This window comes from Staurois parvus, unplaced genomic scaffold (assembly GCF_062004578.1).
Source record: "Staurois parvus isolate SC_StPar_1 unplaced genomic scaffold, SC_StPar_1.0 ptg000564l, whole genome shotgun sequence".
NCBI lineage: Eukaryota > Metazoa > Chordata > Amphibia > Anura > Ranidae > Staurois > Staurois parvus.
Window position 1 is genome coordinate 8,310,387 of NW_028318360.1, and position 19,919 is coordinate 8,330,305.

The following is a 19,919-nucleotide window of genomic DNA, read 5'->3' on the forward strand; positions in this document are numbered from 1 at the left end:
GTGTGTTTGATCTGTAGTAGAGCTGGATGTCTTCCATCTTGTGATATTGCTTGTTAGATCAACATAAAGATGATTTATTTGACCAAGGAGTCAAGACTTTCAGCTGAGGGCTTAGCCCAGGATTTAGGCCTTGTTTTGTAAAAGTAAAAAGATAGATGAAGCCAAAGGAAAGTAAAGGATAGGTTTAAAGTGGACTTTTGCAAGATGTTCACCTAGAGCTATGTCCCTATAATAAAACTTGAAAACTGTTCTTCCTCTGTTGAAGAGCTAAATTTGTTGAATCTTCAACATTCAACACTTTTGGTTGGTCAGATGCCTGGTCCCCCTTTATGTTCTGAGTTGCTTCTGTTATCCTTACATTACTACAGGTGAAGAAATGTCACCAGCACACCAAGGATTCCTCAAAATGAGTTCAAAGCTTTATTTTCATGGTTACATGGTAAACATAAAGCAGTATTTCAGAGCCATGCAGGGACCTTTGTTGGGCAATACCGAATATCCATTTTCAGGAGCGTGTGCGTAGGAAATATTACGTTTTTTACATTACTACAGGACACATTAGTGACATAGGTGCCAGCAGATTCAGCCATAATGATCAGCCGGGGGCCAGGCAACCAACAACCTCTGAAGATTCTTTAAAAGCTTAGCTCTTCAAGAGCACAAAGATCTGCGGAAAAAATAATAAGTGTCCTCTTCAGAACATTCTTTCTCAACCTTTAGTAGGAAACTTAAAATAATTGTTTTGGTCCTTGGGAATCCTTGCTAAAACCAATTCATAGGAGGTCAGTTTGAAAAATGCCCTTAGATTGCCGCTAGCTCTGCCAAATTACATTGGCCCTGAAACTATGCAGGCACCATGAAATGGGAGGTTAAAGGAAACTTGAAAAGCCTCTGGAGGAACTCTTTAGGTTTCCACGGAATTGAAAGCTGAGAATGGTGGCTTTAGAGCAGGGTGCCTTTTGAAGAGCGAGGGCCGCTTAAGTGATTTGGTAGCTGGTCACAGGTCACAATGAAATGGTTTAAATTTTTTTATTTTGAATTGCATAATGAACATTTTCCCCCTGTAGCCGCTGAATGCTGGTGAGAGGGAGAGGAGGAGAAGCCGGATTCCAACAGTTGCAAAAGAAAAATGGAGATGATTGGTTTCTGTATATGCTGCCCCTGCTATGCTTCCTGCCAAGTGTAAAACAGAATGTGACAGGGAGGCTGCACAGGTACCCTGGGGTGAGGTTGCTTTTGTGACTCCTGATGCTATACCAGTAGTTGGAGGGTATGGTAAAAACACCTCTCAACTATGGGGTTTTATACACTCGTACATTGTGGTATATGAGCGTACAGAAATAGCATTTCAAAATTCCACATATTTGCCTGAAGCCTTCTGTAGAGACCTCTCAACACTTCATGATGCAGCTGCATTATCACAGTTTAGATCCATACTAGATAACCTGCCCATAGTCAAATATGTTCCTCAGGTTTCATTTATCCAAGGTTAACTTCATGCTACCTTTCCTCCTTGTCTCTTTGATTGATGTTATCTGTACAACTATTCTCTGTATGGCTGTTTTGTATCATTTCAACGTGCAAGTGATCTCATTTATTGGGTTTTAGCAAAAATAAAATATAACGATTTCTTTAAAAAGAAAAACTATGGGGTTTTACTGCCCCCAAACTGCAAATGTAAACTGTCCTGAACCCCCTTAAAGGCTGCATTTACACTGATATGCTGTTGTTACCTGGACAGCGGGTGCAGCAAAAAGCACCTTCGGTTTTCCTGTGGGTTAGTGCGCTTTCCCATAGACTTCTATTATATCTTGCAGGTGTGATGCACTTTCTGAAGGTGCACAAGAACTCCTGCATTCAGGAGTTTTCTCTCCAGGCTGCTAGAAAGTTCCCCGGTGAAGTGAACTTGTTATCACTCCAACTGGGACAGGAGCCATCGAGGAAGCATCGACTTGTGTAGCGCCTGCTCTGTCCTTGGCTGCCTGCTTCCTTTCACTGTAGGCACCAGCTTGATGCACTCTGATGCTCTGGAATGGTTGGACCAGCAAGCCTAGATGGCAATCAATGGGTTGCTGACCCAATGCATGTGCTTCCCTGGTTGAGGGCTACATCATAGAGCTTCGAGGGCCACAGGTTGCACACCCCTGCTTTAGAGGGGCCCGTTTTTTCAAGTTTGTATTCTAGTATTGCTTTAATAGATACATTCCTTGTTGCAGCTTATCTTCACTCCCCTGCCACACTTTTGCTCACTGTAATGAAAGGAAAAGGCCCTGCATATGCTCCAAGTCACCTTGGCTGGTATTTACACAAGGGGTAAGGTCCTCAGCTATACGTGCCCGGTGATTGTTCACTCTGGCTCCAATTTATTTCCTGCAATTCTGGGTGTCCTTGCCTTCCGAACAGTGCTGAATGTGACTCTGCTCAACACGTCTGAAAACAGCCCTATATGGTTTACAGAAAGGGAAGTTGCACACAATCATGTGACAAGGAGCTGCAGTTCCTGAGGGGTAAAAGTGAAAGTATTGAAAGAAAAAAAAACTACCTTTGTGTTTGCTCCTCCATGTGTCAAAAATGGGATTGATGCAAGTGCTTTTCAACAATGTCAACCAGTGGGAGTTGAAAATGAATCTCACATGGCAGAAAATAACTATTATGACAAATGACAGAGTTTAGTGAATTGAGCTTCTGGTTTCATAGATGGGGTGCACACATTCGCAAACTCTTTTAGTGTCCAGTACTGTACTGCAAAATCGCTGCTCTCGCAAAAGTAGAATGGTAAAGAGTTAATTGTTCAAGTAAAACTCCTACCCAAACATTTCTGCAGCATGAATTGTTTTCCATTTCTCACATTTCCTATTGACTTCTTCTTTATCTTATTAAAGATTACGATTCGGACGCTATGAGCAGTTCGTATGAATCTTACGATGAGGAGGAGGAGGATGGAAAAGGGCAGAAAAAGAGACTTCAATGGCCGTCAGAGGAAGCGTCGATGGATTTGGTGAAAGATGCGAAGATCTGTGCATTCCTCCTGCGGAAGAAGAGATTTGGGCAGTGGACCAAGCTGCTGTGTGTCATCAAAGACAACAAATTAATGGTAATAATCACATAAAATGTTATACCAAAGGGCTTTTACTTCAATATAAGCTTTAACTTTTATTTTCTAAGTTTCATTGAAACCGGCTCTTTTGAAAACTCTCCCAGAAGCCTTTCCTCCTGACAGCAGCGTTTTTGCAGAAAACCGCATCTGATGCTTGTAAAAATGTCTAAAGCTTTTACAAGCGCTTAAGCGCGTTTACAGGCATCAAGTGCTTGGGCAATAATTCAAATCATTGGGCAGAATAAATAATTTAACTGGGACATTGAATTGACGCTCCAGTGCTAAACGCGCGTTTAGATGCATTGACATGCATTTACAAGCCCCGAGCATTTTTTCTGCCCAAACTTGGCTGCTCCTGGACTGGCATTGTGTTTTTTTCCTGCCGCCAAACGCTGCGAACAGTAGTACAAAAGTCCAGTGTTCATGAGGCCTTAAAGCCCAACTGGACTTTCTCTTCAAATCAACTAAATTAATTCCTGGTGCATCAAAGCAAAAGTTGTGACAAAAATCTCAGGGCCCATTCACACTATTGCGCTGCAATAGTACATGCTCGTTAGCACGCATTATAGCACACAGTAAATTAAGGCAGTCAATTCATTTGTATGGGCTGATAATTGAACCAATAAGTGTTCATATAAAATTTTTGGCATCTCTCCACAAAGCTGCCATGCTGCGACACATGTCCATTGGCAAAGTGTGTCGAGGTGCCATTTAGAATCAATAGCACCACATGACACCAATTCATGTAACACACAATACTGTATGTTGTGGTAACATGCATGTAGTGTTCATGGGCCTTTTTACAGTTTTTTTTTTTTTCTTTTAGAAAGTAGTCACAATGGGAATTATTTACTGATACTGGAGAGTGCAAAATCAGGCTCATTTCTGCATAGAAACCAATCAGCTTCCAGGTTTTATTGCCAAAGCTTAAATGAACAAGTGAAATGAAATGAAATGAAGTTAAGCCAGCCATACACGGGTCAAATTCTGGAAGAATTTTCTTTTGAAAATCTTTTCAAACAATAGTACATAAAATCAAAGTTCATTTGCAAACTTGTTAAAAAAGATTGTATCTCTGAAATATATAAAAAAAAATATATGCATAATTCTGTAGAAGATACTGCTGCTGACTCACTATTCCTATTGTTTGTATAATCATTTTTCAGTATTACCACAGATAATGAGTCCTCATGTGCGAACACGTTTCTCTTTATTAGCTTCTTCAGGACACATGGGATTTCAGCAGCGGTCACTGAAATGTAACAAAAATCACACAAGAATCTTGTATAATGTCCAAGTATAATACAATACATTATTGTGAGTTAAAAAACGCATCAAAATTGCAACACAGGTGCATTTTTGATGCGTTTTGTGACACGTTTTCCAATCAATTCAATGGGGAGGTGTGTTTTTTGTTTTTTTTTTTGTTTGTTTTTTTTACCACACCAAACCTGCAGCAAGCAGGATTTAAAAAGAACGCAGTGGACCGGCTACAGATCGGTGTGAAGAGTTTGTAAGAAAAATTAATCAATGTCCATTGGCAAAGTGTGTCGGGGTGCCATTTAGAATCAATAGCACCACATGACACCAATTCATGTAACACACAATACTGTATGTTGTGGTAACATGCATGTAGTGTTCATGGGCCTTTTTACAGTTTTTTTTTTTTTTTTTTCTTTTAGTAAGTAGTCACAATGGGAATTATTTACTGATACTGGAGAGTGCAAAATCAGGCTCATTTCTGCATAGAAACCAATCAGCTTCCAGGTTTTATTGCCAAAGCTTAAATGAACAAGTGAAATGAAATGAAATGAAGTTAAGCCAGCCATACACGGGTCAAATTCTGGAAGAATTTTCTTTTGAAAATCTTTTCAAAGAATTTTCGTATGAATTTCTCACCATTAGCAGGCTACAGAAACAGCCAATTTTTGAGCGACAATCGAATTTGAGTGATCGGGCATGTTGGAAATTTTTGAAAAACGAATGAATCAATGATGGGAGAATTGTGTGAGAAATGTAAGCGAAAAAGAAATTATCATGAGCTGTGACCTGGAAAGAAAAGAAAATTCTTGGCCACGAAAATTATTTTCTGTGGCAACATGAGGTGAAATGAAAGGCTTGGTCAGTCGAATTTCGAAATCAGTGGTGGCACCATCAGATTATAAAACGCACAAAATTTCCGATTTTTGAACGAAAATTAATTTGGAATTCGACCCATGTATGGCCTGCATTAGAAGCTGATTGGCGACCATGCACAGCTGACCCAGATTCTGAGTACTCCAGTTTTCATAAATTTGTGAATAAAAGCTCTTCCCTAGCCAGCTTGTTGCAGAGATATGCATTTGCCTTTGCTCCCTGCTGATTAGAGAGCTCTAGCTTTTACTAAACAGGGAGAGTATCAAACCTCTTCAGAGAGACTACTGCTTCCACATAGAGTGTAATGGTCCTTCTCTGCGGCATGCTGGCAGGGGACAGGCTTGTCTACTCAATCTATGGCTGCTTTCTAAGGAACTAACTGTAACACTTTCCACAACCTTGACTTGATGCATCTGGGATGAATTCAGTTCAGCCGTTAAAGTTTATAAACTGTTTTATAAAATGTTTTAATTTGTATTAAATCTTCCACAGACAAATATTTCATGAAATGCTTCTTTGACACTCTTCTGACTGTACTCGGCTTTCTAGAAATGGCTGCTCACTCTTTGACAGCCTCTGTCTAACTGAAAATCTATACAGGCTGAATGAGCCTGTATAGAGGGGTGTGCCCCCATGCACCTATTCACTGGTGGGTGTGTTCTGAGTAGACCTCCATGTCGAGATCAAATTACGGGCTATTCACAGCATAGTGTTAAATGACTGATAAGGGTCTCATTTACACAAGCGGTGCCCTTTGAAGAGCCTGCCAACTGCAAGTGTATACAAGCCCTAGAAGTGATGAAGAACTACCTTAGTTACACCACCTGCTTACTGAAAGTGGTAAATGTGAAATATGCATATGTATTCATTATTTGACTATAAAAAAAGTTTATGGAAAGCATTTTTTTTCCAAAACAGTAATTTCTTAGAAAGAAAAATTGACAAATGTTTTAACCCTTCTGTACTGTAATTTGAAACAAAAACAAAATTGACACTAAATATAAACAAGTGCAGCGCTAAAAGTTAATAATAGTAATAAATAATAGGTGCAAAGTACGTATGTAATAAATAAATAATTAAAACCAAGTATAATTAATAGTTAATATAGGTGACTAATTCGTGCTCTTATAATCCTGATTGCTCTAGTCGGTGCTTGTGCTTTCATAAACAGAAGGAATGCGCGCTCACCGGACGCGCAGTTATAATGTGCGTTATAAAATATATCTTGGTGTCATCAAAGGATCATCAGGGCCAGGTCTGGTGTGGAACTCACTCCCTCTCATGGTGGATGGATCATGGGGCTTTAAATGATGATCCAGGGGTGTTCAGAGTTCCCCTTAAGGGATGGATGGGTGCAGCTCACAGGGTAAACAGGAGGCTCCCTCTCTGGAGGCTTGAAACTGGTATCGGGCATCTAGGGAATTAGTACTCCACAGAGGATTCAAGATAGAAGAGTGCCCATAGTGTAGTAAATTTTAAAATAAATGTATTAAAGGTTTAAAGATGCATCAAAATGAGTGTGATAACACAAGCAGGTAATAACTGCCATTGGCAGTCCCTTCTGAAGATGTGCTGGTGCATGAAACACGTAAGAGGAGCCAATTACGCCGTGACGTCACGCCGTCGGAGCATCGTGGAGCTCCGGCGGCCATCTTTACTTGTGGATGGTCAGTCCAATTTCTGTTACCTGCTTGTGTTATCACACTCGTTTTGATGCATCTTTAAAGCTTTAATAAATTTATTTTAAAATTTACTACACTATGGGCACTCTTCTATCTTGACTCCTGTGTGGAGTACTAATTCCCTAGACGCCCAGTACCAGTTTCAAGCCTCCAGAGAGGGAGCCTCCTGTTTATCCTGTGAGCTGCACCCATCCATCCCTTAAGGGGAACTCTGGACACCCCTGGATCATCATTTAAAGCCCCATGATCCATCCACCCTGAGAGGGAGTGATTTCCACACCAGACCTGGCCCTGATGATCCTTTGATGACACCAGGACATATTTTATAACGCGCATTATAACTGCATGTCCGGTGAGTGCGCATTCCTTCTGTTTATGAAAGCACAAGCACCGACTAGAGCAATCAGGATTATAAGAGCACGGATTAGTCACCTATATAAACTATTAATTATACTTGGTTTTAATTATTTATTTATTACATACGGACTTTGCACCTATTATTTATTACTATTATTAACTTTTAGCGCTGCACTTGTTTATATTTAGTGTTTAAGGTTTTATCTGGTTACCTTTGTGCACAGCTGCTGATATTTTATATTTGGATTTTAGTGCGCTCACACATACCTACAATTTAAAAAAAAAAATTGGTTTGGGTATTAGATACTGTTACATTATTGGTACTGATATTGTTAATAATAAAAAGCCTCTGTGCTGCAAATGTGTGGCTCATATTACTTGTAGTGGAGAGCTCATCTTGTTGCAAGCCTTGCAGGAGACATATTGTAGGCTGCAGTATCACTACTGCAGGAAAGGATGAGGAGGGGTATTTGAGAAGTGTAGTTCGTGAATACAGCTGTAATATTTTGTGTTAACTGTGATGAGTCAATCAGTTCCCTTTAGTTATCCCGTATTCTTCCCATGAGAATTACTGGTTCTTGATCTAATTTGCTAATGGTCTTCTCTATTGATGGCTATAATGTTATTTTTCCCAGTGCTACAAGTCGTCCAAGGACCAGCAACCTCAGATGGAGCTGTTGTTAAACGGCTGCTCAGTGTCCTATGTGCCAAAGGACAGTAAAAAGAAGAAACACGAGCTAAAGATCACCCATCAAGGGACAGATGCCCTGGTTCTTGCCGTCCAAAGTGAAGAGCAGGCTGAACAATGGCTGAGGGTATGTGGAATGTTCCTAACATGCTTGTCTTACAGGCTTTGATTTTTGTCATGTCCATAGAGGATCTGTGTTACCTACTGTCTACAATCTATTAAATTGAAAAAGTGTAAAAGTGTCCTTAACCATTACTGTATTACGTTTAAAAACAGTGGATGCATATTTGTGAAATTCCGTTTATAAAAGGCATCATAAAAACAAACATGGGCAACCATGTACAGAGCCAGTCTGAGCAGCTCTGTACCTTGTCATTGCTGGGATTGGATATCACCACAATCACAAGGTACAGGCCTGTGCTTATTACTCTGAACACTTCCCCCATCTCTTGTTCATCTCATCCCCATGCAGTTTTATTATTATTATTATTATTATTATTATTATACTGGATTTATATAGCGCCAACAGTTTGCGCAACGATTTACAAAATAGTTTTATGTGATCTGTATCTTAACTCTTCACCTTCCTTGTCCTGCACATTAGCCCCATTATCTTCATCTACCCGCCATTTCTCACCTGTACATTAACCCATTCACTTTTTCCTCCTGTGTATGATCTGTACATTAATGTCACGTTGTATCTAGTGCACCATAACCAAGCTCCTTGTTTTTACCATTGCAATACCAACATGGTTGTTCATTTCCAAAAAAATTGTGTCAAAAAGTTGGTTTATTTTCCAAAAAGGGATAATTTTGGGGGTTCTCATACTGTCCTGACATTTTTATGTGATATGTTTTGTAACAGAAAGTAAGAGAAGCTGTTTTTTGGTCCTTTTTTTTTCCTTCATATAGAAAAAAAATTAAAAGTATTTATTAAATACCTCCAATAGTTCTATTTGTCTCAAAAATCATTCATTTGGGTACAGATTTGTATGACAAAGTAATTGTCAGTCAAACTATGACAGCACTGTAAACTGAAAAAGGGCCTGATAATGAAGGGGTATTACAGGCTGCAGTGTACCTAGGTGGTTAATATACTTGAAAGGCATTGCAAGTGCCCATATCTTGATACAGGGTTAATCTGCCTGTTGTAGACACAGAGTTTCATTAATAACTGTTTAGCTGATAGAATGGATTCTGATAATACATGTTCTCTTCCAGCTCCTAAGTTGATATAATATTAGACCCCCAGTCCCCTACTTTACATTCCTCCAGGGCTTTGCTATGTGATACTGTTTAAGGCCCTTTCACACATGTGGACCATTTGTTTCATCAAGTCAGTCACGTTTTTTCAGAGACAAAAAACATGAAGTTTACAGTTTTTCATCAGTTTACCATCAGTTTCTACATCAGTTTTTTACATTCACTACCAATACAAAAAATGGACCATTTGTCCATTTACATCAGTTTTTAGTCCATTCCGCTTTGATTCGTTTAAAAAAAAACAGATGTTGACATATGTGGATGTATTTTTTGCAAGAGATATCGCTCAAATTGACACATCCATAATATTGTATATATGCAGAATAAAAAATGGAATGATGGACTTTACTGGCAATGAAAAGGGAACTCAACAATAGTACATAAAATCAAAGTTCATTTGCAAACTTGTTAAAAAAGATTGTATCTCTGAAATATATAAAAAAAATATATGCATAATTCTGTAGTAGATACTGCTGCTGACTCACTATTCCTATTGTTTGTATAATCATTTTTCAGTATTACCACAGATAATGAGTCCTCATGTGCGAACACGTTTCTCTTTATTAGCTTCTTCAGGACACATGGGATTTCAGCAGCGGTCACTGAAATGTAACAAAAATCACACAAGAATCTTGTATAATGTCCAAGTATAATACAATACATTATTGTGAGTTAAAAAACGCATCAAAATTGCAACACAGGTGCATTTTTGATGCGTTTTGTGACACGTTTTCCAATCAATTCAATGGGGAGGTGTGTTTTTTGTTTTTTTTTTTTTGTTTTTTTTTTTTACCACACCAAACCTGCAGCAAGCAGGATTTAAAAAGAACGCAGTGGACCGGCTACAGATCGGTGTGAAGAGTTTGTAAGAAAAATTAATCAATGTGCAAGCAGCCTTATCAGCATAAGGACTTCCCCAGACTCAGGAACTCCGACTCCCTGGGCCCAGAGTCATTCTCAAACTCAGTAAATAATGGTGAATAGTGGGCCAAAAATAAACTTTTGTATTTATAATCCTTTGTAAGTGACTCTTCTATTCTATTCTATTTAAATTAAGCTCATTCTTTTTCTTTTTTTTTTTTTTAATAAGCGTTTAGATGTGAACCTAAAAACAAAACTGCCCTATAGTGTCCCAGCAGCTTGTATCATGCTTTATCGTGTCGACATTTTTCATTCTGTGTCAGCTTGTACCTAAAGTGACCCATGGAAAATGGATCTATTCATTTCTTACACATTGGAACTCCAGACTCTTCACAACTCTTTCCCACATGTTTGAATGTCTCATGTTAAAACTTGTCAGACTGAAGGGGGGTGGTATTCACATTGCATAACTTTAACCTGACTGCTTAGAACTTTTCTCTGATAAATGAGGATTTCTCTCCTCTCTGTCTACTGTCATCATATTTTATACCTCTCAGACTCATGCTACATTCAAGAATGTATAGTACATAAAACAGTACTGAAAATGCAACCATTGAAAACAGACATTTAAAGCAGAGTGGAATATTTTAAGCTCAGTTGGTATGTCAGTACTAGTTACCAGCATACCACCAAGTACAATTGTTGTAATGATCATTTAGCCCTCTTGCTGCACTGGCGTTATGGCTTCAGTTCTACCACGGCTTTATCTGCATAGAATTGTATTGTCCTCCTAGGTCTTTGTGTGGTTTTATTTATGGATGCCCCATTTTCCTACATAGTTGAATAGTCTGCTAGTAGGTAAATTGCCTCTTGGCCAAATTCTTGCTTTCTTGTCCTGTATGGCTGTTGGGACATTTTCAGCTCCTCTTGAGCATAAAAAAGTGAAGTCCTCCTCCCCCAGCCTGTAACTGACTTACAGGGTTATTTAAGGTGGGGTGGGGAGGAAGGGGTTGTGTACTGAATTTTATCAGTAACTGCTCCCAATTCTGCAATGCCATGCCCTGCCCCTCCCACAGACTCCAGGGACATGTCCCAGGAGGCTGCAGACCCATTCACAAAGCACCACATGTGCAGTGGGGAGCCGGCTGTGGTTCCTCAGGAAGCCACAGTCAGCTCCCGTAGCCAAGGTGATGGCACTAGGGACCGTCAGTGGTAAGAAGAACCGGCGGCTGTCGGTACAGTGCTGAACCCCAGGCACTGGTAAGTACTTGATTCTTAAAGAAGAAGTGCATCCAAAGCTTTTGCATAACAGGAATGCAGTTCATTCTGTAACTCAGCGACCTGCGGGATAAAATTCATTAGTCGGATGCCATCACTCAGCCTGTCCAGGCTGGGGAAAGATTCTGAATATATGGTTGGGATCCACTCAAGAGCCTGGACTGGCACTTGGCTCAACCTCTCTGCGCTGCTGAGAGCCTGAGCCAGTCGTTCCCACTACCTCCACAGCCCAGCGCTCCAGTGAGCACTGGGAGGGCAAAGCTTGCAGCAGTTCCTGACCGTTACTGCTTTCAGAGCGGCAGGGAGAACTGAGCAATCAGAGGTGTCTGATCGCTTAGTTCTCAGCCTTAGAGCCAACAGGGGACAGATATACCATCGGATTGATGCTGCATCCACCTAGGTAAGTAAAAAAAAAAAGATCCTTTATAAGTCAGTAGCTACAGTATATGTAACTGCTTTATAAGTCAGTAGCTACAGTATATGTAACTGCTGACTCTTTAAAAAAGAAAAAAGAAACTGAAGTTCCTCTTGAAATAAATCAGTGACTGAACTCTATAAAGACTTTGTATATTCTAGCGCCATATAAATATCAGAAATACAAATAAAAGTTAACATTAAATTGACAGTTGGGGTAAATATTTATAAGGCAGTGAATACGACGCTCACCAACCATTTACTGTAGGGGTATATTCCTGTTGGATGTCATCAAGTCACCTGCAATGAGTTTTTGTTGAATTTCACATTCATTGCATTACAGCCCCTTGATTTACTTTGTGCCTTGATAAGTACCCTGTAATATGGTGTAAGATCAGTTGTCATTTTTGCATCATTCTACGTACGAAAAGTAGATGGAATTGCCAGTCTAGTTACCCTAGTGCCATTCTGTATTAAAGTGGTTGTAAAACCTTACATATACACAATGCAGTGACTGGCCTCAGGTGATACACGGAGATAAAACAAACCCTCCTACATAAGTTTTACCTGATTATCTACACCTGTCTGTCTCCTACATCCATTCAAAGTGTAGAATTTACACAGGATCTCTCAGCTCTGAAAAGCAAGGGGTGGAGAGCTGTAGTTACACTCTGTACAAGAGCTCGAGGAGCTGATTGGAGGGAAGAGACCCCCCCCCTTCACAAAGCACACAGGAACAGAGCTGAGGCTGTAAGTCACAGGCTGTGCCATCCTCTGTCACCTTTTTTTTTGTTGTCAGGAAAACTTGTCAGCACCGATTTATGCTGATAGCAGAGGAACGAGGCAGCAGACAGAAATTACACATAGTGCTCTGGATTGAGATGAGTACACACTATAGAAGGATATGCTTTGTTCATATTTCATGTCTGAGGTTTACAACCACTTTAAAGCCTAACTCCAGACATTAGCTTTGGATAGTGTCAGAAAGAGTTGTTCTCTGTCTCATTAGAGAGATTCCCTTCACGTCTTGTCCTGTAGTCTCAAAAGAAAATGAGAACATCACCCATGATTGCAGTGACTGTAACAAGTGTCTCCATTGGAGTATTCCTGTTCTGGTGGCAGCTCAGAATTTTAGATTTACCCTCATGTTCTTTCCCAGTGACATTGTTGATCAGGGCAATTAGACAGAGCACAAATCTCCCTAAGGAGAACACAGACGCAATAAAAACCTGACAGTAGTTCTTCACCTCTCTGTCCAAATCTAAAAAAAAACGTTTTGCCTTTAATTATACTTTGTTTTTATTTGTCTGTGATCCTTTTGGAGAGTTTTTCATTTCCTGTTCCTGTGACACCCTTACAATATTTTTTTTTCTTACCCTTCCTTTCTCTAATATAAATGTGTTCTTGCCTGTGTTCCCACAGGGGGATTTCTCATCACTTCCTCTTCTTACAGGAAGTAAGAAGAAATCTTGGAAATAGGGACACAAATGAAATTAAAAACTGGGCAAAGGTGTTTCAGAGGCTGTGGCCAGAAAGGTACAGCATAACATATATGGTGGAGATGTCCCAAAGTGAGGCACTTCTGAATTAGAGTTTATAACTTTTATCTATACCCTCACTCAAGTTAACCTGACCAACTCTCCAATGCATGCCTTATTGGGTGCAAGGTGGAGGAACAAACATCACCTTTATATTTGTCTTGGCAATAATTACCATTTCCAAGAATTGAAAGTCAGCTGTCATACCTTTTGACCAGCTGAAACATAAACATTCCTGGATAATGATGAACGAGCATTTGTCAACGATCTTAAATGACAAAATTAAAGTTTTTGAAAAGGTGTGGGACCCATAGGTTAAATATCTAATGGGTAACCTTCGGTCTTTATCCGATTAAGAAACCTTAAGGAGGGAGTGTTCCAGACCATGGAGTCCCCCCATTCGTCTCTTTCTTACTCCTCTCCTTATTTTTTCCTGGACAGTTTAGGCTTGTCTTCTCTAAAATAGTTGTATTACAGCAAACTCAGGGACAATGTTTATGATTGTACAACTTATGGTTGTACCCCCCCATTTAAGGGGCCGAATAGACAGAAATGTCTGGTGTATATTGTGCCTACATGGTTACTTTACTTCTTTTGTTACAATATTATTAGTATTCTGCTTTTATAGCATCCTCTGCCTTCCTGATGGGCTATTGCCCTACAGCAGTAAGTAACCTGGCATCTGTTAGGATTACAATATGTTGAGTATTGAACCTGTGTTTGGGGCTCCTTTCAAGCCCAATATGCTTTATCGATATTGTAATAACCAGTGGAACTGTCTTTTTTGTTTCTGCGAACAAACTTAGTTCATTATGTCACTATGCTATCTGTTTATTTTTTTACAGTGAAAGCACTAATATGTTGTAATGCTGTTTTGGAATCTTTTTCTCCATTTATTGTGAACATTTTTCAGTAAAAACATTGGAAACGAAAAACTGGACAAAGGCTCCAACCCTTCTTCACTCTAATCCAAAATTTAAAAAAAGCTTTGGACTAGTATTGGACTTTAAACCAGAGTTTAATGGCCAGTCCCGGTCCAGGGACTCTCAACCAGGGTTCTGTGGAATCCTAGGGTTCTTCAAGAGGTTATCAGAAGTTCTTTGGGTTGTGACTCGTTGACCTCTCATTTGATAGTGCCTACATAGTTCCAGGGCCAACACCACTTTGCAAAGCCAGCAGCATAACGCCAATGATCTCTTTTAGCTCTCTGTAAGGGTGGCATTCTTTCTACTAACCACCAATATAAGGGGAATTTTTCCCATTGGACCATAGTGAATTGGTTTTAACGGGTTCCCCAAGGCATCAAAATTGTTTTATAGGTAAAGGATTGAGAAAGGCTGCTTTAAACTTTTCATCTCAATGCTGTTCTCATTCACAAACTTTGAGAAATTTCAGTGAGTGCTTCTGCTTGGCGCTTGTGTGCACGAGGTCTAAACAAAATACAATTCATTCATCCAGCTAGTAATTCAAGAGGCCCTGTTTTTTTTTTCCTGTCCTCTCCTTTTTACGAGTAGAGCTCCAGCAATTTTTGACTTTCCAGCTTGGCTCACTAAACTATATTTCATGTAATACTTTCAAGTTACATTTCCAACTACAACACATTAATGCGTGAAATCTCCATATGAGCCCAGCTTGGACGAGGAACTGCACTTTTTATGAAACCTATTACTTCATAAACCTGCAGCAAGCTACAGAACAAGGAGGGGAAACTCTTGAAATCTTGTTCTGGCGCTTGTTGCTGGCCAAGTGTTTCTGTGCTGAATTCTGGGGACCTTCGCAATTGTAAAGCGGGAAAGGTTACTACCGAAACAGCTTTATGATATCTGAACATTGGTCTTCTCTCTTAGAGATGAGGTGATAAGGAGCTAGCTTCTGCTAGCAGCAGCTGTAGATGTGAAAAAATTGAATGTATAGCCGTATAAAGTGCTCTATAAATGAGATTTATGTTTTTTTTTATCAAATAGTTTTTATTGAAAGTTTTGTAGGTTTTACAAAAAACTACACTCAAAAAAACATACAGAAAAAAACAAATAAAATACCCTATAAGAGACAGACGCCTTATATACCCGCCCAAATCTAACCATGAGTAGCTGCCACAGACATGACAACAACCAGTAATTATAATAACATCAGAGTTCAGAATTTGTCAGTGTAGACAAGCTATTCATCCTACAGATGTACTGCACTACTCACTTACCAATTCTTGCAGGGGACAAGTCAATCAAGGTTTTGTGATATTATTATTATTATTATTATTATACAGGATTTATATAGCGCCAACAGTTTGCTCAGCTCTTTACAATATAACAGGAGACAATACAGCAACAATACAGTTCAATACAAGAGGGATAGGAGGGCCTGATCCTTGGAGCTTACAATCTAGGAGATAACCCATAACAAATCTGGCATTGAGAAAAGTGCCACTGTCTCTACCAGGGGACATAAAAGAATTACACAACTAAAACTCACCTTAAAATCAGTGCACAACTGCTACTCAATTGACAGTTGAGTACATACACCGAGTGACTAAGTATGTATAGGATTGAGATTACAAAAGCATGAGCCAAATGATCTGTTATAATAAGCATTAACTATGGAAAATCCGTAAGGACACTAGGGCCAGCGGAGCTACACTTGAACTCTGCAACCATGGAATCCATAGCTTTTCTAATGTGTGAGGGGTACCCTTTTGGTGAAAGATATGACGCTCTTTAAGAAGGGTGGAGTTTACCTGTGTTTGCCACTCCTCAAAACGTTGGGGGATTTAAAAATAATCACTTGGATGCTATACATTTGCATGTAAAAAATAATCCAGCAAGAGGTGTTCATTTGGTTCAAAAGCTTCTTCATCTACAAATCCTAGCTCACGTTAGCGGATCATTATGCAAATTCACCTGAATTGCCTTATTTATAGTTGCAATTATAAGATAAGATGTTTGTAGTGAACCATCTTGGGGCAGCGCCAGAGCATGTGCAAGAGATCTGAGAGGAGATTTCTATTGTAAAGTTCCTGTACACACTTGTCAAACATTTAACATTTTATATGTAAATGGGACATAGCCTGTTTTATGAGTAAGCTCCACAGTTACATAGTTATGCAGACTAAAAAATTAACCAAGTTTGTCTAGTTCAATCAATAGACACTAGGAGGCAATCAGATATTCCCCAGATCAACAGTCTCTGGTGTTATTTCCTATAAATGTTAATATCCAGTTATATTTTGTGCATTTAGGAATGCATCCAGCTCTTTTTCTTTAAGAATCTACTAAGCTGGCCAGAACTAGTTCCTGGGGGAGTCTATTCCACATTTTCAGAGCATTCACTGTGAAGAAGCCTTTCCATATGTGGTGGTTAAATCTCTTTTCCTCCAGATGTAAAGAGAGCCCCCCCTGTCCTCTGTAATGACCTGAAAGTGAATAACCCAACACCAAGTTCATATGGACCACCTACGTATTTCTCTAGTTCGCCGACATCCTTTTTGAGAACGGGGGCACAAACTGAACTGCATAGTCTAGATGAGGTTAAGAATTCTTTTTGTATACCTAGCAGTCCCAAAAGATGCTAGAAAAGGTCCCGAAATGCTGGTGTTTCATAGGTGCCTAGTATTGTTGGATTTTGTGTATAGAGCAGATAATCGTACAGCTCTTGTGTCCACAATAGAATCTATGCTATTGTTGTAGCTATATTATAATCACATATAATGTGTTTCTTCAGCTGCAGGAGCTGCACGTGAACTTTAGTAGGGACTTTGGATAAAACTTTACGTGCTGAGAAAATTGTCTATCGATTAGCCACGAAATGCATTATATGGTGTTTTAATGAAACTACGACAATAAAATAGAGCTTATCATGGACACGAGTTCTCCAACTGTCTTCTCCATACACAAAATCCACCAATAAGGGATGCCGACACAACATAAGAATTTTGAGACCTTTTTTAACACATTTATTATCCTACCAGCCACTGCTGACAGTCTGAGGGACTAAGATCTGGTTCTCCCTATGTTAAGTGTGACTTTCCACCATTAAAATAGATGTGTGTCGACTGAGATACTCTCCAATGCTTGATGACAGGTTGCATACTATTTCAATGATTTACTGCTCCTCCCCCAGGTGTAAGTAGTATCATTCCATTTTTTTTCCTATTTGTAGCTGTGAAATTGTGTGTCAGACTTTGGGAAAAAGGGGCAGACTATGGCCAGGTGGAGTAGAAAATGTCCCAGAATTGGTAGGAGTAAACAGTTTCTCAGGCTTTTATGATCAGTGGAAGTAGAACTTTACCTAGCGCCTGTGGTCAGAAGGAGAATGAATCGTGTCCTATAATTGGTATTACTGAGAGAACTGGTGACCCATCCTTGGTTTCAGTGGGAGGAAAAGTACGCCATCATTGTTCTCAGCAGGAAGAATAGCATTCCATCATTTATATCAGTAGGAAATAATGCCCCATTGCTGGTGTTAATGGAAGGAATAGTACCCAATTGTTGGTGTTGTGAGAGGAATTATGCCCTATTGTTTGTGTCAGGAATGATATCGCAATAATTGGTGTCAGTCAGAAAGTAGTTCCTTGCATCAGTGTAGAGATTTTTGCCCCAAGGGCCGAATATAGGCAAGCAAAGAGCCACATCCAGCCCATGGGCCACAGTGTGGAGACCACTTCTATATAGGGCTCTCCCATCTCCTTTATTTCTTCACTTTTTCATTTCTTTCTAGAACAGGGGTGTCAGGGCAGGGCTGTGGAACGGACAGGTAGGCCTAGTGGCAGGGTAACGCACTGGCTGACGACAACCACCACCAACAGACTGAAGTCCCTCAGGGCGCGGAGTCTAAGTCCCAGGCTGCCCTTCACCAGGGCCCCTGATGGTGGGGATGGACTTGACGCAACCAGGGACCAGGTCGCGGCCCCCGAGACACCCCAGCTGCGGTAATGGCCGCCGCCAATGGCGTGTAGTTGGTGAGAATGACAAAAGCGTAGTCAGACAAGCCGGGTCAATAACAACGGGACAAAACAGTACAGAACAGTAGACAGAGAATCACAGGTCACGGGCCGGGTTCAGCAACGGAAGGTCAGATCAAAGGGAAACGCAGAGAATGGTCTTAGTCACAAGCCGAGTCAGAATACCAGAAGAGTCACGAGCGTATACACAGAGCTGTAGCAAGACAAAGACACAAGACACAAGTGCAAAGAGCATGTGCAGATCCCAGGCTTATATGTACTCAGCCACACCCCTCTGGGGGATGGACCTCAGAGACCTGAAGGCATAAAAGATTCCCATCATGCTCAGCAGAAATCCAAGATGGATGCTAGCACATGGAGTAACATAACCTCTGGGAAAAGGTAGGACCTTGACAAGGGGTCTCCAAACTTTTTAAAGAAAGGGCCAGTTTACTGTCTTTCAGACTTTAGAGGGGCCGCAATGTGGCCATGGGGAGTAGAAAATGTCCCAACATCAGTTGTAGTAAACAATGCCCCATCCTTGCTGTCATCTGGAGGAATTGTTCCTCATTATTGGTGTCATTGGGCTCCACTGTTGCTGTCATTGGTAGGAATAGTGCCCCATCATTGGTCTCATTGGTAGGAATAGTGTCCCATCACTGGTGTGATTGGGAGAAACTGTGCCCCATCATTGGTGTCATTTGGAGGAATAGTGCCCCATCATTGGTGTCTTACATAGTTAGTCTGGCTGAAAAAAGAAAAAAGTCCATCCAGTTCAACCATAGAAAAAAAAAAGTTATAATCCTGTACCCACAGTTGATCCAGAGGAAGGCAAAAAAAAAAACACAGCAAAGCATGATCCAATTTGCTCCTGCTGGGAAAAAAATTCCTTCCTGATCACCCGAGAGGCAATCAGATATTCCCTGGATCAACTTTACCTATAAATATTAGTATCCAGTTATATTCTGTGTATCTAAGAAAGAATCCAGGCCTTTTTTAAAGCAATCCACTGAGCTGGCCAGAACCAACGCTTGAGGGAGTCTATTCCACATTTTCACAGCTCTCACTGTGAAGAAACCTTTCCGTGTATGGAGATTAAATCTCTTTTCCTCCAGACGTAAAGAGTGCCCCCTTGTCCTCTGTGATGACCTCAGGGTGAATAGCTCTACACCGAGTTCACTATATGAACCACTGATGTATTTATACATATTGATCATATCCCCCCTTAATCTCCTCTTCTCAAGAGAGAATAAATTCAGTTCCTCTAATCTTTCCTCATAGCTGATCTCCTCCATGCCTCTTATCAGCTTGGTTGCCCTTCTCTGTACTTTCTCCTGTTCCCCATTGTTCTTTTTGTGACTCGGTGCCCAAAACTGAACTGCATATTCCAGATGAGGTCTTACTAATGATTTGTACAGGGGTAATATGATATCTCTCTCTCTGGTGTCTATACCTCTTTTAATACAAGAGAGGATTTTGCTCGCTTTAGAAGTCGCAGCTTGGCATTGCATGCCATTATTAAGCTTGTGATCTACCAGAACTCCCAAATCCTTCTCCACCATTGATTCCCCCAGTTGTACCCCCCTAGTATGTATGATGCATGCATATTATTAGCCCCCAAGTGCATAACCTTACATTTATCAACATTAAACCTCATTTTACACATAGTTTC

At 40.2% G+C, this 19,919-nt stretch overlaps 1 protein-coding gene across 2 annotated transcripts in view; it reads left to right on the forward strand.

The window, feature by feature from the left end:
- The window catches only part of AFAP1 (actin filament associated protein 1), a 228,393-nt gene that overhangs the window by 117,637 nt on the left and 90,837 nt on the right, over positions 1-19,919 (forward strand). For both annotated transcript variants that reach the window (XM_089691578.1, XM_089691579.1), the window contains exons 5-6: positions 2,883-3,094; positions 7,908-8,087. In XM_089691578.1, the coding sequence (XP_089547704.1) occupies positions 2,883-3,094; positions 7,908-8,087 (392 nt within the window). The remainder of the gene's footprint in view (positions 1-2,882; positions 3,095-7,907; positions 8,088-19,919) is intronic.